The following is a 20,131-nucleotide window of genomic DNA, read 5'->3' on the forward strand; positions in this document are numbered from 1 at the left end:
ATTTTATAAACTCGTCTCTTTATCTAAATTATTCATCATCTCTTTAGAAGTCTTTCTCTAAGTTCCCCCTTCCTTCTCTCTACAAATTCTAACTCATCGATCATTTATTTGACGATTAGGAAGTGCTCAAGATATCACATCAATGCATTCTCCAACATCTACTGATCAGTTCTAGTATAAAGCAAGTAAGTTTGACTCCTTTTTCCTTTTGCTTTTAAGTTGAGATCATGCATAGTGATTCCTTCTCCCATGTGTCTTTTGGTCTCTTTTTCTAGTTTCTTATTGATTAGAGGTTTTAAGGACTTTCTTTGATCATAATTTTGTGTTCTATAGGTGTTTCTAGGAGTCCTTGAGCTAGAAGTAAGGTTGGTGAGTTTTCTAGAGTTGTGGTATTAGAGTTGATAGGTGTTTAAAATAATGAGATAAAATATTTTAAAGTTAAATAATTCAATAATATAAATAGAATTTTATAAACTCGTCTCATCATCTAAAACATTCGCCGCCACTATAGAACTCTTTCTATGAGTTCCCTCTTCCTTCTCTCTACAAATTCTAACTTCTCGATCATTTGTTTGACGATTAGGAAGTGCTTAGGATATCTCAACATTGCATTCTCCAACATCTACCGATCAGTTTCTAGTCTAGAATAAGTAAGTTCGACTTTTTTTTCCTTTTGCTCTTAGGTTGAGATCATGCATAGTGATTCCTTCTCCCATGTGTCATTTGGTCTCTTTTTATAGTTTCTTGTTGATAAGAGGTTCTAAGGACTTTATTTGATCATAATTATGTGTTCTGTAGGCGTTTCTAGGATTCCTTGAGCTAGAAGCAAGGTTGATGAGCTGTCTAAGGCTGTGGTAGTTCTCCCTAAGGTAAAGGAAGCTAGTGTTTTCTTTTAATATGAGTTATGAAGTATGAAATGATAGTTATTAGTAATTGAGTTGAATGCATGTTGAATTGTATGCTTGAAAGGAGTATGTTAGTAGTAATTGTGTTTGAATAATTGAATTTGGTTGAATGATTATGGCTAAATGTGATTATTGACTTGAATGTTGTTGCTACTGTTGTGAGATTTTTGGTGATGAATTTGGTTAATGTGTTGAAAAGATATGATATGGGCTGAGTTATGAACTATTTTTAGTCAAAAAAAGAGGTTTTGATAAATGATTTTTAGAAGTGAGGGTCTAATTGGATAAACAACAATGTTAGACATATTGTAGGGTCACATAGAACTTGTTGATAGCTCGAGTTGATAAAAATATGTGATAGAAGTGAATAGGAGTAAAGAAGATGGTTTAAGAATGTTTTTAGGCTTAATTTATGGGTTTTAGAGAGTGAGATTTTGATTTGGTAGGTTTCAGGTAGGTTTGAGTGTTTAAGGTCTGTCCCTAAGTCATTGGTGACTTGTTCAGACTCCTAAGTGGTTTGATTATCAGCTAAAACTTGTAAACTTGAATTACGGTTGAAGTAGGGTTTTGGTTAATTTGAGTTGAATTTTTGTTGTAAAATGAGTTTAAAACTAGATTGAGTTAGTTCATATACATTTGGTAGAAGTTGTAGCTTAGAACTTCATCTAGAAGTGGTAGAAGTTGGTAAAAGTGCATAGGGTAGGTCATGAGAAAATGAGGGATGCAAATTCTACATATTTTGGTGTTGTAGAATTATGTAGAGTGTCAGGGAGAATCATTGGGTGAGTTTTAGAGGGTGTTGGCAGTGGGTTTTAGAGGTTAAGCGAGTTAGCTCGTTGGGCTTGTGGAGCTAGTGAGTTGGCTCGCTAGACGAGTTTTTGAGGGTACTAACAGCGGGTTTCAGTTACTAGGCGAGCTAACTCGCTAGCTTGTGGAGCTCACTATTTTAGCTCTTCACTAGTGCAGTCAAGGGAAACGACAACGGTTATTTTCGCCTATAGGCAACAGTTCCTGAACCGAGGCATATACAGGCGAGGTAAAAAGTCTACCCATTTTTGCCTCAGTTGTGAACCGAGGCAGTATCTCAGACTCTACTACCTCAGTTAGGACTTGAACAGAGGCAGTAGAGTGTTTTCCAAAAGCATAGTGATACCACCCAAAGCTACAGTGATACCACCCAAAGCTATAATAATGCCAATGTAAGCATGCTTCCAGTCATTGTAGCGATCCCCTGCGGAAACTTCCAATGCCTCGAACCCTTTAAATATGTTGATGATACTGATGATTATGGTGGCGTATCCGATGGTGTAGTAGTAGTAGAAGTTCTAGTAGATTTTGATTTTGTGATCCTTGTTGGGCCTCAAAAGCATAGCAAAAACCTGTATTCAGCGAAATAGGTAGTTTCTTTGAGCCCCCATAACATTCAAAAGAAGTGGGTTCGGAAACAAACAAACGAAGAACATCTCATAAATCATACTTGAAGGGTTCCAAGGTAGAAAAGGGTGACTCCGAGTGCTCTATGGGTGTCGTATGAAAGTGAAACAGAAGCAACAATTTTCTTCTACCACCACAACAACATTACAAATTCAACCGCACTTCTACACCAACAAGCTTCAATATTTCAGCATCACAATTCCACACAATATGTTATCACTTCATCACATTCTCCTCCAACAAAAGCCCGAAAATCTAAAACAATTATCCAACTTTCTTAGCACCTAGTTAATTTTCCAAACCAGAAGCAGAAACTAAAATAAAACCCTAATTGAATAATTTCTTAAAGGATGGACTTCTCCACTCAGAACTAAGAAAAAGAAAACCTAACCATAAGAATTCCGAGTCCGCCGAACAACGAAGCCAGCAAATTCAGATGTCCTAGAAGGTGATTCCCCACCCTAGCCATCGACGCTTCTCCAAAGGCCTACTGCTGCTGACGTTGGTGATGAGCAAAGAGCGACGCCTGCTGTTGGGACACCGACACGGTGACGGGTTGCACGACCATTTCTGGAGCGACGACGAAGCTCCAAATTTGTCCGAAATCGGGGCGAGCAGGGAGGGCCCATAGTCCGAGCGGGGTAGAGGGGCCCACGGAAACAACGTCATCCTTGGAAGTGTCATCGTCGGTGCCTATGCGCTTGCCGAGGATGAAGGGCGTAGGAGCGAGGAGCTGCGACTTTTGGTCGGAGGCAGAGAAAGGCGAGGAGAGAGACGCAAAGTTGGCCAGAAAAATAGCTACTTACATTTCTTCTTCTTCGAAATGAACCCCCACTTGATCCTGCTTGACTGGCACCAGAAAGAAGATCCAAACTTTCCTTAGATTGGATGTTGGACAAAGAATGCGATTGAGGGGTAGAATCAGAGAGAGGAAAGGTTCTACGCGAAATGGGCGAGGAAGAAGAAAACTAAAGGTTAAATTTGTTAACCCCTGCAAGCGATACTACCTCGGTTAGCAGTTAAACCGAGGCATAAACATGTTTTCATACCGGTTCTGGGTGAACCGAAGTAGTAGGTCAGGCTCGAAAAGCTGAAAAGTCTGTTGTGCAGAGGGGTAGGTGGAATTGCAGGTTGTTAGGCATCAGTTGTATGCTTTAACCGAGGTAATAAAGCTTACATGCTTCGGTTCCTTTTAAACCGAGGCGTATAAGTTCGCCTAAACTACAAAAATGCCACCGCGTTTTGATAGGCTTCGGTTTCGCCTAAACCGAAGCCTATTGTGCGAGTTTAAATAGCGTTTTTTTACTAGTGCTTGCTGGGCGGGTGGAGGCTGCTAGTTGAGCGAGCCTGTGCTTGCTGGAAACTTTGTTTTTGGTGTTGGACGTGTGGATCTGAGTCTTTTTTGGTGTTTTAACTTCTTTTATCTTATGTGCATGGTTTTAAATGATATGATGGTTTGTGTTATGATATGTGGTATGGTTTGGAGCATATGATTGAATGTATGTGAGATTTGTAAGATTTCTAAGGAGAATTCTTAATGGTTGTATCAAAGTATTATTGGTATGAATGTAGGGAGCCTAGTCTTGGAAGTTATCTTGACAATCTAATAATTATTCATTCTCAACTAGAGAGGAGTGATACATGTGGTGAGAGTAGCAGAAAGCCTTAGTCTAGGAGCTTTCAGTATGACCTAAGATGCGGTACAAACTAACCTTGTGAATGTGGTAGAGTAAAATTCATTGACAATGGCTCTACAAAGTACTAGAGGTCATCACAAGTACATGACTCGTTATAGTTCGACATTCATTAAATATCCGAATAGTCTAGTCTAGATCATTGGTATGATTAAGATGTTTGGTATACTTTATGTGAAGTATAATGTATACATAACATGTTAATATATATATATATATATATATATATATATATATATATATATATATATTATGATCGATTTTGTATCACTAGTTTACCCTCTTTGTTTATTCTTGGTTTGGGTGTTCTTGTGTTTTGTTTCCTTGGCGATGATCATCTGGTGAGTGTGAGTAGAGGGTGGTGGTATGTTGTAGAGCAAGCTTAGAATGGAGGTGCGACAGACATTTAGTTTCTTTTAGACCAGCTGGGTGTATATAGTTTTGTTGTGTTGGCTTGTATATATAAAGTTAAATTGTGGTTATAATTTTGTATAACTATGATGAAACTTTTAATTTCCTCGTCTTTTTAAGTGTTCTATTTTATTGAATATGTGATAGTTCATCTATAGTATTTATACTATGTGAATGAGATGTTACACTAAAGGATAGTAGAAACTATAATAATTTGATCGAATTAGATTTGTTTTTATTTGTTAATTATAATCTTAATCTTAATATGATATACATAGTGATGTATTTTGTATATGATATACATATTGTGTTATTATAACCCCTTATAGGGACATGAGATTCTAAAGTTATATTTTATTTTGTGATGGTTCTAATGAGTAATTACTAGAGATGAACTATCCCTACCCGACCCGACCTGTTGTCATCCCTAGTACTTACTAATTCTCGGTGGTTAGTACAAGTCTTTTAGAAAATATTGAGTGAGAGGATTTTTCTTTTCAATCATTAATTGTAGTTGAAGATTCTTATATATATTAGACGAAGGTAATTGAATAGTAATTTTTTGTGCAATTTCTTTAGTATGAAAATGTAATTGTTATGAATGAGAGTGTTATTGATGTAAAAAGAACATGTTTTCATGAATATAAATATAAAGTATATTTCTATTGATATGGATGTTTATATTAATTTACCCTAATATATCTATAATGTGGTACCATTATGCAAAGTAAATGAATAATTAATTCTTAATTCTAAAACATCAGAATAAATGAATGACCTAAATAATTGATAAAAAAAATACTTACCACTTATATCTAGTGTTCCTTCTAATTGATTTTCGCTTAAATCAAGACACTGTAGATGTGGAAGTCCCCTCAGAGATAAAACAAATTTGTTGCTAAAACTGTTACCCAGGAGGATTAGTTCTTGTAAACTGGTTGGCCATTGGAATCTGTCATTCTCTGATGAAAACAAAACTGAAAGCATCAACTTATCTATAATTACTATATTGTTTTAATGTTGTAATAAAGTAAGGATGAAAATACTGACCACTTAGATCTAACGTTCCTTCTAACTTATTGTAGCTTAAATCAAGATATTGGAGATGAAGAAGTCCCCTCAGAGATGAAAGAAATCTGTTGTTCAAACTGTTTGAACTCAATTCTAAACGTTGTAAATTGGTTGGCCATTTAAATGTCTCACTGATAAAAACAAAATAGAAATATGTGGTTACGAGTCGACTCACTTAAAATAAAACAAAACTAAAAGCATTAAATTTTTGGTAATCACTATATATTGTAATATGAGAAGTATATAAGGGCTTACTATAAATTGATCTCCAACTCAATTCACTGTTATTCAAATATAAAGACTCGAGGGATGAGAGTCCACTGAGAGTAGAGCCAATATCAGTTTGGCTGCAGTTGTTATAGGACAAGTCAAGGACCTCAAGATTCCTCAATGTTGACCATAAATCTGTGTCAATACTCAATTTCGTCCGGATTGAATATTAGGTGTTGTCAACACCCAATTTTGTTCGAATAAATTAAATTCATCACAAAAATGAATAAAAAAAATTAAATATAAAAAAAAAACCAAAATGAAAAGTACTATTTGTTTTACTTTTTGCACCCCCAAATTTTCTTTTACACACTTAATCCAATGGCCCAAAATAATCTTTTTCTTTTTTATTTCCTCACCACCCATCTTCTCTTACCACACCCCACTCTCCACATCACCATCCACATCACCCTCCATATCACATTCCACATAATCTACCTTTTTCATTCACTTTTTCCACCTCATTTCCATATTAATTTTTATATACCAACTTTTCTAATTATTCCACTTACATTTTTAATCATCTTTTCTCCACCAACTTTTTATATTATTTATTTCACTTATTTTCTGTAACATCCCGATTATTATAGCATTAAACTATAATAGAGTTCTTACATCATTGATACAATAGAACAGTTGATAGGAGGAGGAATAACAGTTTTCCTCATTATTATACAAACCCTCACTCATAATTCAAACTAAAATACAGTTCACACTTAAAACAAAGACTAAAATTATAAGGCTCAATCTTATAACTAAGCTTCCGTCGATCCTCCATCTAAAGCTTGCTCCACCGGCACATCACCAACTTCTGCTCCCATCCACCGGATGATCATCGCCAGACAAAATACATAACACCAAATAACAACCACACAACAGACAAAGCAAGGGTGAGCTAATGCAACATAAAATGTTATGGTAAATTAAATAAATAATCAAATTTCCAACTTACAAGTTAAATTACTCAATAATACAAAGAACATACCATACTCATCGTAAACTCACTCCTTCGAATAATCGTATGAATATTGAACTCTTAGCTAGTTCTACACTTACCGTGGTACTTTACTCAGCTACATCCTTCCTACTCTGTCCCCCAAACTGGATCTTCGGATATGGATGCACTTATTCGCTAGCTCAAGTATTCTATTCTACTCTGTCCCTCAAACTGGATCTTCGGATATGAATACAACAACTGAAGCTACATCCTTCCTACTCTGTCCCCCAAACTGGATCTTCGGATATGGATGCACTTATTCGCTAGCTCAAGTATTCTATCCTACTCTGTCCCCCAAACTGGATCTTCGGATATGGATGCACTTATTCGCTAGCTCAAGTATTCTATCCTACTCTGTCCCCCAAATTGGATCTTTGGATATGAATACAACAACTGAAGCTACATCCTTCCTACTCTGTCCCCTAAACTGGATCTTCGGTAAGGATTTCCCATTCTCCATCACATGGCTTTCTCTCTAAGAGAGATCGAAACTATTGAGAGCATAAGAATGAACCCCTAAATCGGAGTTCCTATATTCATACGTACAGTACTTGACACAAAAACAACAAGGAGTTCCTCCTTGGAACTCTATTCCACACTTTCCATTCATAAATACACATGTCAACATATTATCATCTTTAGTCATATCTCAAGAAAATAACTCTTACATACTCAGACATTTCACATCCTCACAGAAACATCACTTATTAACACATAACTCTTTATAGTCTATTAATTCGAACCCTTAAGTAGTTCAAACAGCTTGGATACCTTCACTAATAGCTCCGGAAGGGTCAAAAACCCCCATATCGACCTAAAGAACGTCCAAAACGGACATCCAGAACTCCCAAAACGTCAAAAACATCAAAACACTAAATTTGTTACGCATAACTCGCTCCAGCGAGTTAACTCATTCACTCAAGCGAATTTACTATTCCAAAATCACGAAAATTCACTTCCCGGACTATAACGACTATTCCTTTCATCATACAGATTTTCTAGACATCCAAAAACTCATCTCCTATCAACAACCCATATTCATCCAAATCTTATAAACATCTAAACTAAACATATAATTAAAAGGCAGCGGATAATTAGTACAATCCAAAATTTCCGATCAAAACCTAGTCTCCTTTTAAATCCATAAACAGATTCAAAATCTTCGATCTATACGTATACCTAAAAACTTCCACCGATTCAAAATACTTAATACGAACAAGATCTCTTCAAAACCATCAAAACAGAGGCATATCCCAATTTCAAACCGTACATCAATTCAAAAGATACAACAGAAGTAGAATTTCATTCTAAAATCATAAAGAGAATCAAAATCCTAAACATATACCAAATTTAAAATCATACAGAAACAAAAAGACTCAAGGTTAGCTCCCCTTACAGTTTTCTCCTTAGCTAGCTTTTCGAAACCACTTTGCGAACGTTCCCTCGACTCAAATCACAGCTCTAAAGTCCCTCTGCTCCAAAACCTTCGTACTCTAGCCTCTGGTTCAACTTAGGAACCATTCCAGCCCCTGGGACGTCCTTAAATAGTCAAACATTTGGCCAGAAACGCGTTTAAACAGTAAAACGCGTTTAAACAGTCAAAAACGCGTCAAAAACGCGTCAAAAACGTGTACACTCACTCGGACAACTTTGTCAGTCTGGTTGAACCCCTTCCCGATGTCGGAATTACGTGTATGAGTACTCGAATCGAAGCTATTTGAGTCTACTTTCCAATGGAGAAAGAATTAACTCAATATCTAATTTATAAAAAAAGTTATAATTGAAATACTAAACCTTGTCAAAGTCGACAACATTGTATTTTGTACTATACTTCGTACTTTTGTTACAACTTGTTACATATTGAGTTTCTTAGTATTCTAATGACCCAAAACTTAATATTTCTTCTAATTTTCAGGGTCTTACATTCTTCCCACCTTTAAAATTTTTCGTCCTCGAAAAATGCACTTGTTAATCAAACAGATGAGGATAGAAGGTCTTCATTTCTTCTTCCAATTCCCATGTCATCTCTTGGGTCTTCTCATTCCACAATACTTTGACCGTACGAATATCTTTTCCTCTTAGTTGCTTCGCCTGAACATCAAGAATTCGTACTGGTTTTGCATCTAATGACAAATCCTCTTTGACTTGAATATCATCCACCTCGAGTACATGATCAGGACTTGACACATATTTCCTCAATTGAGAGACGTGAAATACATTGTGCAAGTTTGCCAGTTGAGGAGGTAGAGCAATCTCATATGCTACCGGTCCAATTCTCTTGATAACTTGGAATGGACCAAGAAACTTCGGAGACAACTTCTTGGATCTGATAGCTCTCCCTACTCCAGTCATCTGAGAAACTCGTAGAAACACGTGACTTCCCACTTCAAACTCAAGAGGCCTTCGCCTATGATCTGCATAAGACTTTTGTCTGCTCTGTGATGCCTTCATCCTCTCCTGTATCAGTTTCACCTTTTCTGTGGTTTGTTGAATTAATTCTGGTCCTAACATCACTGTTTCCCCTTCTTGGTACCAACATAGAGGTGTCTTACATCTCCTACCATACAGTGCTTCATATGGTGCCATGCCAATGCTTGCATGATAGCTGTTGTTGTAAGTGAATTCAATTAATGGTAAGACCTCATCCCAAATACCCAAGTGATCTAAAACACAAGTCCTCAACAGATCTTCTAAGGATTGAATCGTCCTCTCAGACTGTCCATCAGTTTGTGGATGATACGCAGAGCTCATTTGTAATTTGCTACCCAATTCACTTTGTAGAGACTGCCAAAATTTTGATGTAAATCGCGGATCTCTGTCTGACACTATGCTCGACGGTATTCCATGTAGTCTTACTACTTCTCTTATATATAGTTGGGCGAGCTTCATCATAGACATCCTTAGATTCATTGCCAAGAAGTGAGCGCTCTTCGTCAACCTATCTACCACAACCCATATAGCATCATGACCCTTTCCTGTCCGTGGTAAGTGGGTTACAAAATCCATAGCGATACTGTCCCATTTCCACTCAGGTATTTCTAGTGGTTGCAACATACCTCCAGGTCGTTGATGTTCTACTTTAGCCTTTTGACATGTCAAACATGCAGACACAAATTGTGCCACATCTCTCTTCATTCCAGACCACCAGAAAGACTTCTTGAGATCTTGATACATCTTAGTCATACCAGGATGCATGCTAAGACGACTTTGATGTCCTTCCTCGAGAATCAACCTTTTTAGCTCAACGTTATCTGGGATACAGACTCTGTCCCTAAACCTCAAAATGCCATCAGCTCCTAACATAAATTCTCTGGCTTGATCTGTACCCAATAAACCCACTGTTTTCTGCAGCTCGGCATCTAATAATTGTTTATCTTTGACTAAACCCAACAAATCACTTGATATCATTAAGTTGCTGCACCTGATGAAATCCGGCTTTAGCTCGACATACAACTTCATATCCCTGAATTTCTCGATCAATTCTAACTCTCTTACCATTATAGTAGATACATGCACTGTCTTTCTGCTCAGAGCATCTGCTACTACATTAGCCTTACCTGGATGATATAGAAGTTCAAACTCATAATCCTTCAAAAACTCCATCCATCTTCTCTGTCTCATGTTTAATTCCTTTTGATCAAAAAGATATTTCAAACTCTTATGATCACTGAACACTTGGAACTGTGCGCCATATAGGTAATGCCTCCAAATCTTTAAAGCAAATACGACAGCTGCCAACTCTAAATCATGAGTGGGGTAATTTTTCTCATGATTCTTAAGTTGTCTCGAAGCATAAGCTACTGCTTTCTTTTCTTGCATAAGTACACATCCCAGTCCTTGATATGAAGCATCACAGTATACTTCGAAAGATCTTCTTGGGTCAGGGATCACTAACACTGGAGCACTTGTCAACCTCTTCTTTAGTTCCTGAAAACTGGCCTCACATCGGTCTGTCCAAGCAAATGGATGATCTTTACGAGTTAATTGCGTCAATGGTGACACAATCTTGGAGAATCCTTCTATGAATCTACGGTAGTATCCTGCTAATCCTACGAAGCTCCTGATCTCAGTTACAGACTTAGGTCTCTCCCATTGAAGCACAGCTTCGACCTTAGCCGGATCTACCGATATTCCACCATCCGATATGACATGTCCCAAAAATTGCACTTCTTTCATCCAAAACTCACATTTGGAAAACTTCGCATACAACTTTTTATCTCTTAACACCTCAAGAACTGTTCGAAGGTGATCCACATGTTCTTCCCGAGTCTTGGAGTATATAAGAATGTCGTCTATGAAGACCACGACAAACTTATCTAAGAAAGGTCTGAATATCCTATTCATATAGTCCATGAATACAGCAGGAGCATTGGTTACACCAAAAGGCATAACCACGTATTCATAATGTCCATATCTGGACCTGAAAGCAGTCTTTTGTACATCTTCTGCCTTTACTAAAATCTGATGATAACCTGATCGTAGATCGATTTTCGAAAACACTTTCGCTCCATGTAACTGATCCATTAAGTCGTCGATTCTTGGCAACGGGTACTTGTTCTTGATAGTCAACTTATTCAGTTGTCTGTAATCCACACACAATATGGAGCTCCCATCTTTCTTCTTGACTAACAACACTGGCGCACCCCAAGGTGAAACACTTGGTCTGATAAATTGCTTCTCAAGCAAGTCTTCTATCTGCTTTTTCAATTCTGTTAATTCAGCTGGAGCCATCCGATATGGAGCAATTGATACTGGTCCGGTGCCTGGTATCAGATCAATTGAGAACTCAGTCTCTCTTTGAGGAGGCAGCCCCGGTACATCTTCAGGAAACACATCCATGAAATCACTCACTACTAAGTGATCTATGCTCCCTCCATTCTTGTTAACCTCCATGTGTGTCAACACTATGAAGCAACACGACCCTTCTTGTACTTCACGCCACAATTTCCCCGAAGATAATATCCTTGACTCTTCCTCTTGAGGAAATAACAATCTTTTAGCACCGCAGTCTAAGAGAATGTGATTGGAAGTTAGCCAATCCATTCCTAAAATTACCTCTAAACCTTGTAGAGGTAAGCAGATAAGATTAACTCTAAACTGACGTCCTTCTACTACTACAGGACATCTAGTACATGCTAGAGATGTCTTAACTAAGCCAGAAGCTGGAGTGGATACTATCAGGTCATACTGTAGCTCACTCACAGTCAGTCCCAACTTTCTCACACAATCATCAGAAACAAAGGAGTGTATAGCTCCAGAATCAAACAAAACACAACAAGCTTTCCCAAACAGTAAATAATTGCCGATGATAAGATTACCTGGCCCAGTTGCCTCCGCTCCAGTCATCGCATACACTCTGCCCACAGCCTGAGGTTTGGTATCTGCCATCTGTTGAGGCTGATTAGTTGGTTGTTGAAGCCTTGATCCTTCAGATGTGGGACAATTCCTGGCAAAGTGTCCCTCCTTCCCGCAGGTATAACACTTCATAGGACCAACTAATTGAGGGCAAACAGACTTATAATGTGGTCCTCCATAGCCAAAACACTTCACCACGCTAGATTGTCCTTCTTGACCTGATGGATGAAACGAAGGTCCTTTGATTGCTTGAAAAGGAGGTTTAGAATAGGGCTTCCTCTTGTCTCCATGATTGAACTTGTTATCTCCATGATTGAACTTGGACCCAGATGGTCCACCAATTCTCTGTGACTGTCTTTGCTGACCTTGAACTTCATTCTTGGTCTTTTCTAAAACTTTGGCCCTCTCCACTAATGTAGGAAACTCCTTAATACATAAACCTTTTACTAGCAATTTGATATCTCCTCGAAGGCCATTTTCAAACTTCCTACATTGCCATTCTTCATCCATATCCAGAGTGTGGAAGCGAATCAGATGCTTAAACTTATCAGCATATTCCGTCACGGACATTCCCCCCTGCACTAGCTGAAGAAACTCCACTTCTTTGGTAAACCTTACACTGTCAGGGAAATATTCAGCATAGAACTTCTTCTTGAATAAGTTCCAAGTGATCGGGGTACCACTTCTTTCCAACAGTGTCCTTGTACTGGTCCACCAGTGACTGGCCTCTCCTGACAATAAATATTCAGTATAAGCCAATCTATTCTCTTCTGGGCAGTTTTTGGCATTGAAAATCCTTTCCATATCTCTAAACCATTGGTCTGCTTCATCCGCACTAGTATTACCACAGAATTTAGCTGGATGGTGTTGAAGAAAATTCTCTAGGCTCCATTCTTGAATTGGAGTAGGTGGAATATAAAAATGGTCAGTGGAAATTCTTGCACCACTGTTCATTAATTCCACATATTGTCTCTGGTGTGCCTCGGCTGACACCCTAGCAGCTTCCAATTGTTGTAAAGCAACTGTGTTTTGTTGCATCAAGGATGCATTCTGCTGCTGCATCGCCACCACAAATGATTCCATTACTCTTACCAGATTAGAAACATCAGACCGTACAGGTGAAGGAGGAGAAGATGGTCTGGATGCCATGGTTCTGTCCAACGAGAGGAACCATTAGTCTAAAAATTAATTCCTATAATCGAAAGACACAACTAAGATCACACAACTAAAACATGATATCTTCATAACCTACAGGATTCCTAGGGAAAGAACTGCTCTAATACCATTAATGTAACATCCCGATTATTATAGCATTAAACTATAATAGAGTTCTTACATCATTGATACAATAGAACAGTTGATAGGAGGAGGAATAACAGTTTTCCTCATTATTATACAAACCCTCACTCATAATTCAAACTAAAATACAGTTCACACTTAAAACAAAGACTAAAATTATAAGGCTCAATCTTATAACTAAGCTTCCGTCGATCCTCCATCTAAAGCTTGCTCCACCGGCACATCACCAACTTCTGCTCCCATCCACCGAATGATCATCGCCAGACAAAATACATAACACCAAATAACAACCACACAACAGACAAAGCAAGGGTGAGCTAATGCAACATAAAATGTTATGGTAAATTAAATAAATAATCAAATTTCCAACTTACAAGTTAAATTACTCAATAATACAAAGAACATACCATACCTCATCGTAAACTCACTCCTTCGAATAATCGTATGAATATTGAACTCTTAGCTAGTTCTACACTTACCGTGGTACTTTACTCAGCTACATCCTTCCTACTCTGTCCCCCAAACTGGATCTTCGGATATGGATGCACTTATTCGCTAGCTCAAGTATTCTATCCTACTCTGTCCCTCAAACTGGATCTTCGGATATGAATACAACAACTGAAGCTACATCCTTCCTACTCTGTCCCCCAAACTGGATCTTCGGATATGGCACTTATTCGCTAGCTCAAGTATTCTATCCTACTCTGTCCCCCAAACTGGATCTTCGGATATGGATGCACTTATTCGCTAGCTCAAGTATTTGCACTAGTGAATATTTAAACTATCACCAACCACCCAATAGCTCAAAGATTCAGATAATCTTTCTATTTTGTTTTAGATTTTATTTTTATTCCTTTTGTTTCTACACCCTCCTTATTATTTAATGTCCACACCACTTAATGAGGGTATAAGACTTTTTTATCCTTGGGTCCCAAAATACAAATTAAACTCAAAAGTTTACTTTAACTCTCTTTCTTCCTAAAATTTGGCCCACACGTATTAAATATCAAATCACCCTTCTACCATCGATCCAACACATCATATTGGTAACGCACACCACATAAATCATCATGATAAACAACATAGCAATCATGTGTTCTAGTTAATCAATAATAACATTAAATAATAACATAATAATTATAATTGTAGAAAAACATCACATAATTATTTACTCCATTAGTTAATTTTCAGAATTAGTTACACGGATTAGCTTAATTATAGGAATTGAGCAATTTTTGTTTCTAAAGATATATTCTGTCTACTGCTATACATATACCTACTTTTTGTAATCATAAAAAATATGTTTTTGAATGTCATTTCACAATTAAAAAAAAAACACCTTCAGCTCCTTCATTCTAACTTTGCTTCCTCTTTCTTCCACCTCTGCTGCGTAACGACACTGGACCACTCTTCGGTGCCTGATATTTTAATTTTTATTTGTTCATGTTGTATTTTTCCTACTGTTCTCTAATAAGTTTTATCTGCAATACAACATAAGACAACTCTAGATTATGATGTCTGAGATTAATTAGGTTATATCCGAATTTTACGGTGGAGATTGATAAGTCATGATATTTACAAATGAGACGAAAGCATAACAATTTAGTTAGAAGATAAATCTTTCTATCATTAATTAATGTATGTTACATACAAGTTTAGCCGAACATATTTTCCTCAATTACCCACAATCATGCTCCAAGTACACTCCGAAAGGCATATATGCTACCTTTTTTCTAACAGCCAACCACCTTAACCAAATCTAGCGACATATAGACTTTATGCACGTAGTTGGCTAAAACACCATGAATAAGAAAATTTTTCTATTTGAAAATTTGTTAGTATTCAAATTAGGGTTGGGCAAAAGTAATTATACTGTACTGAATTACAGTTAACTGTGTTATATTATACTTAAAATAAACTAATCTATTTTTACTAAAAACTAAATAACTTATTTTTGGTTCAGTATATTATACTTTTAGTACAGTTAACTGGTTTGAACTGTGTGAACTGGTGTGAACTCTGTTTTTATTTCTTTTAAGTCTTTTGAGTCCTCATTTCCACTTTCTCTCAGCGAGCGAAAACCCTACGCACTTCAAGACCTCCTCCTCCAACGAAAACCCTACATAGTTCAACACCTTCTGCACAGTGTACTGGCGTGACCGGTTTCGATTGGGAAGTGCCCTGCATAGTGTACCGGCGTGGCGTTGAGCATAGCAGCAGTGTTGCTTGGTGCTTGTAATCCCAAGACTGGGGCTAGGATCATTGCTTTCGTTGGTGGTCCCTGCACTGAAAGACCTGATTCGGTAAATGAATTTATGTTCTTCGCTGCTTTCAAATGGAGTCATTGGTGATAATAGATTTTATTACAAATGGGTCGAATGAATTTATGTTTTTGCGGGGGATTATGAAGTCTGTTCATTTTCATCTTCTTCTGTTTGATGGACATTATTGTTTTGAAATTTGAATCAATAGGTTGGAGTAGCAGAAATCAAAGTTGCAGTTGAAAAAAACTAATGGCCTTGTTGTCTTGTCTGAAATTTTTGGTCATTCGGTCTTCAAGGACTCTTTTAAGCGTGTCTGAAATCATCAATTAACTCCTTGGTTTTTGGGTTGTGTTTACAAATATAATGAATGATTTTGTTTGATCTCTTGAAAATGTCTAGACATGAGTTTTCTTAGATTGCATAATGTCAGCAAAGCATTGGAACCATACTGATTGTGAGTTTACAAAATAGGGTCCATGTCATCACCCACTTCATGAAAATTGTATTATTATTATAAATAATATTAATTCTTTTGGTTGCTTCATCTTAGTTGAAATTATAATTTTTAGGTGAACATATAGAACCGAATAACACATTGGAAGAATTGTATATGCTTTTTGGAATTGAATAAGTAGAAACTTTGTTGGAATCATACTGTCCAGTTTCTTGGCAGCCAGGGCAGGAGCCTGTGTGAATAAACTTCGACTGTGTGAATAAAATTTAAAACAGATGAATCATTTTATATTTAACCCTGTTTAGCTTGGTTACACTAGCAGTTTTGCTTTATCTAAACTCATGGACAACTATATAAAAGCTTCTCATTTGTTACTTCGAAGCTTTTTCTTTCAAAGTTTTGAATGTTGAAACCAATAGAAAAATGAAAACCGTATAAAAGAGCTTTTACTTTCCTTTATTTTCTTGGATGCAATGATGAAATGAATTAAAAAGGATTCGTGTTGAAAATCCTGGTGTACCACTTTCATTTGGAGTCAAATTTATTGATACACTTTCTAGCTTATATATAAATTATATAAATTATACATTGTTTTTCCTCTAATTGTGAATTCTAATAATGTATTTGCCATCTCTTGTAACATTGTTTTTCTGCTTTATTTCTGTAAGCTGTCGGCCAAGTCAAAATATAATTTTGTAATGTTTTTTTTTCTCTGTAGAGTATATCCTCTGCACAGGCTAAAAGATTCACAAAATTCAGGGAAAGGAAAGGGCTTATTGAGAAAGATGTGGTAAGCTAGTGGAATAGATTTTAAATTTGAATGACTATAAATGAACAAATAAAAGATGTTAATGCAGTTTTAATTATCTTCTGCTTTTGAAGGTGAGAACTGATAGATCGATCCTTTCTATGAAGGGGATGATAATCCAAACGTAAATATTCTACGAGATATACTGTTGACCTATTCATTTTACAACTTTGATCTTGGTTATTGCCAGGTAACTATGTCGTACATTTTGGACTTAATTTTAATTGCTGTGAATATTATATATCTTGATTACCAAAATTTTGATCTTATTCTTTTTGGAAGTTGAGTCCTCATTTTTCCTTAAACAGAATATGTATGTAGTCACTACAGCAGGGATGGGTATCTTAATGGCTATTATCTTCTTGAACCATGTCATAACTGCATAACTCACTATAGGGATTTAGATTCTATGGTTAGTGTTAAAAATCATGCATTCATTAGCATATGAGCAATGGAATATATAAATGATGTACTCCTCTTACTTTAAGAACTAATTTTTTGGATTTAGTAAGGTAAAACTCAAATTTTTAAGAGCTAAACTTATCTGCACTGAACCATCATGCATCTGTTATCAGTAATTTAATTGAAAAACTAATAATAGCTAATAGCCCCTGTACTATTTTTTTAGCTAATAATACGCAAATTTTAGAAGACCCTTGTGAAGATATAAATTTATTCAATATAATAATGCAGAAACAGATTTAACAGTAATGAAACACCAACATTGGACGAGACAAGTGACCCACATAACCCTATCATTGTAACACATAATTAATAAACTATCTAAACAAATCTGGAAAGTGGAGGGAGAGAGAAAGAGAGAGAGAGAGGGTACCTGAAGAAGGGATTCCACTCAAATATGAAGTATGTCAAGAATATTAGAGCAAATCATTCCACTCAAATATAGATCTAGAGCATATTTCACATATTACGTACATGGTAGCGAATTACCTTTGCATAAAACATAAGATCTAGCGTATTAAATACCATTTTAGATCATAAAAATAAAAAATTATTTTTCTTATTTTGAAAATATTTAGTTCTCCTAATATTCAAATAAAATACTAATAAACATACGAGTCTAAAAAACTGTACATAGTTAATTCAAGTAAATATATACAAATATAAATACCTTGAACTGAAAGCATACGTAGACATTTGCTAAGTTTACAATAAGAAATTATGTGTCATAAAGGAGATAATAAAATAGGAAAGATCCTTTTGTCAAATGGAGATTTAGATTCCATACTTAAGTCCATTACATACAATACTTCGAATAGCAGTAGCAGTGTTTGCTGTTGTTTAGGTTACATAACATGTTACAAAGCTATATCATCATCATTTAGATTTTTTCAGATCCTATATCATCATCATCATTTAGATAAATTTGCCTTTTGTTTGATTCAACTCTTAATTAATGTAGTGACGTGAATGTCAGAAACGGTAGAAACTCTCACACCAAATACTTCTAGAATGGATTATTTACCTCCTTGTATCGATTCATCGTCAACTGAGAATAGTAAGGGTCGATCAGATGTGTGGGGACATTTTACTAAACAAAAACCACATTCTGAGAAGAAGGCCAAATGCAATTATTGTGGTGATTTGATTAAATATTTGGCTGGAACAAGTGGGATAAGGAATCATTTGGCGAGATGTAAAGAAAATCCTAATAGAGAAGCATTCAAAAGGCAAAAGCTTTCATCATCAATTGGAGAAGTTAGTGTTAGCCCCTCACCAACTATTTCTAAATTTGACCAAAATGCATCTCGAATGAAGTTGGTGAAGATGTTTGTGAAGTCTGAGCTTCCTTTTCGATTTGTGGAAAATGAGGACTTCCGTGACTTTGTATGGTCCTTGCAACCACGATTTGAAGTCCCATCCCGCACTACATTGAGGCGTGAAATATGGGAACTCTATGAAGAGGAAAAAGCAAAGTTGAAAGTGTTTCTATCAAAGCAGTGTGAGAGGATTTGTTTAACTACAGACACATGGACTTCAATCCAAAACCTAAATTACATGAGTTTAACAGCTCACTTTATTGATAATGATTGGAAACTTCAAAAGAAAATTTTGAATTTTTCTCAAACAACGGGACATTCAGGGGAGCTTATTGCTAAACATGTTGAGGCTTGTTTGAATAATTGGGAGTTGAAGCGAGTCCTTAGCATCACTGTGGATAATGCTACAGCAAATGATGTTGGGGTCCAGTACCTCAAAAGAAGGATGTTATCATGGAATTTTCTCGTCTTAAAGGGAGAATATGTTCATATGCGTTGTTGTGCTCATATATTAAGTTTAATTGTGAAGGAGGGCTTAAAAGAAATCAAAGATTCAATTTCAAAAATCTGAAGCGCAGTTAAATATGTGAAATCTTCTCCCGCTAGATTTGCTAGATTCAAGGCATGTGTTGAACAAGAGGGAATTTCTTACAAAGGTATTGTTTGTCTTGATGTTGAAACAAGGTGGAATTCAACTTATTTAATGTTAGAGGCAAGCTTGAAGTACAAAGATGCCTTTGTCTTGCTAGATATGCAAGATAAGAAATTTAGTGTTGAAATGGCCAAAAGTAATGGTGGTGTGCCATTAGAAGAGGATTGGGAATATGCGAGGCCCATTCTACCATTTTTAAAGATGTTTTATGACTCTACCCTACGCATTTCTGGTTCTTCTTATGTCACCAGTCATATGTATATGAAGGAGGTGTTTGGAATTGGTAAAAGGATAGTAGTGATTTGAGCATAAAATTGATGGCAATGAGGATGAAGGGCAAGTATGAAAAATATTGGGGAAATCCTAATGGAATTAATATCTTATTATTGATTGCTGTTGTGCTTGACCCTAGGAGTAAGTTGTATTTTGTTAATTACTTTATTGACTACCTCTTTGAATCTAGTATGGCCAATGAATTGAAATCAAAATTATTGTCATCTTTAAAAACACTTTATGAACAATATCAAGGTATTGAGGAGGGTTCTCAAAGTAGCCAACAAGAATCTCAACTAGATGATGATGATGATCCTCATGGCATGGGTTTCTACCTAAGAGCTACATGACGTAGATTTGATTATATATCAGAACTTGATAAATATTTGAGAGAGGATCCTGAACCTTATATGAAGTCAGTTGAGCTTGATATTTTACATTGGTGGAAAGTCAACTCGACTAG

General features: G+C 36.4%; 1 protein-coding gene across 1 annotated transcript; it reads right to left on the bottom strand.

Moving 5' to 3' along the window:
• Positions 1 to 6,345: 6,345 nt before the first annotated feature.
• LOC124845471 (uncharacterized) lies at positions 6,346 to 13,286 on the bottom strand. Its single transcript, XM_088097088.1, has 2 exons — positions 12,101 to 13,286; positions 6,346 to 6,596 (listed from the first exon to the last, which is right to left on the bottom strand). Exons 1-2 carry the CDS (start codon positions 13,284 to 13,286, stop codon positions 6,541 to 6,543), a joined length of 1,242 nt encoding a protein of 413 aa, XP_087953214.1. The 3' UTR covers positions 6,346 to 6,540.
• Between the last annotated feature and the right edge of the window lie 6,845 nt (positions 13,287 to 20,131).

The sequence above is a fragment of the Vigna umbellata genome, chromosome 8 (assembly GCF_029865625.1).
Source record: "Vigna umbellata cultivar VRB3 chromosome 8, Vumbellata_1.0, whole genome shotgun sequence".
Classification (NCBI taxonomy): Eukaryota; Viridiplantae; Streptophyta; class Magnoliopsida; order Fabales; family Fabaceae; genus Vigna; species Vigna umbellata.

Coding starts and splice junctions, on each gene's coding strand:
- LOC124845471 (XM_088097088.1), bottom strand. CDS start 13,286: ATGGCATCCAGACCATCTTCTCCTCCTTCACCTGTACGGTCTGATGTT. Junction 6,597..12,100: donor AGCGGAGGCAACTGGGCCAG/GTAATCTTATCA, acceptor GGATGGGAGCAG/AAGTTGGTGATGTGCCGGTG.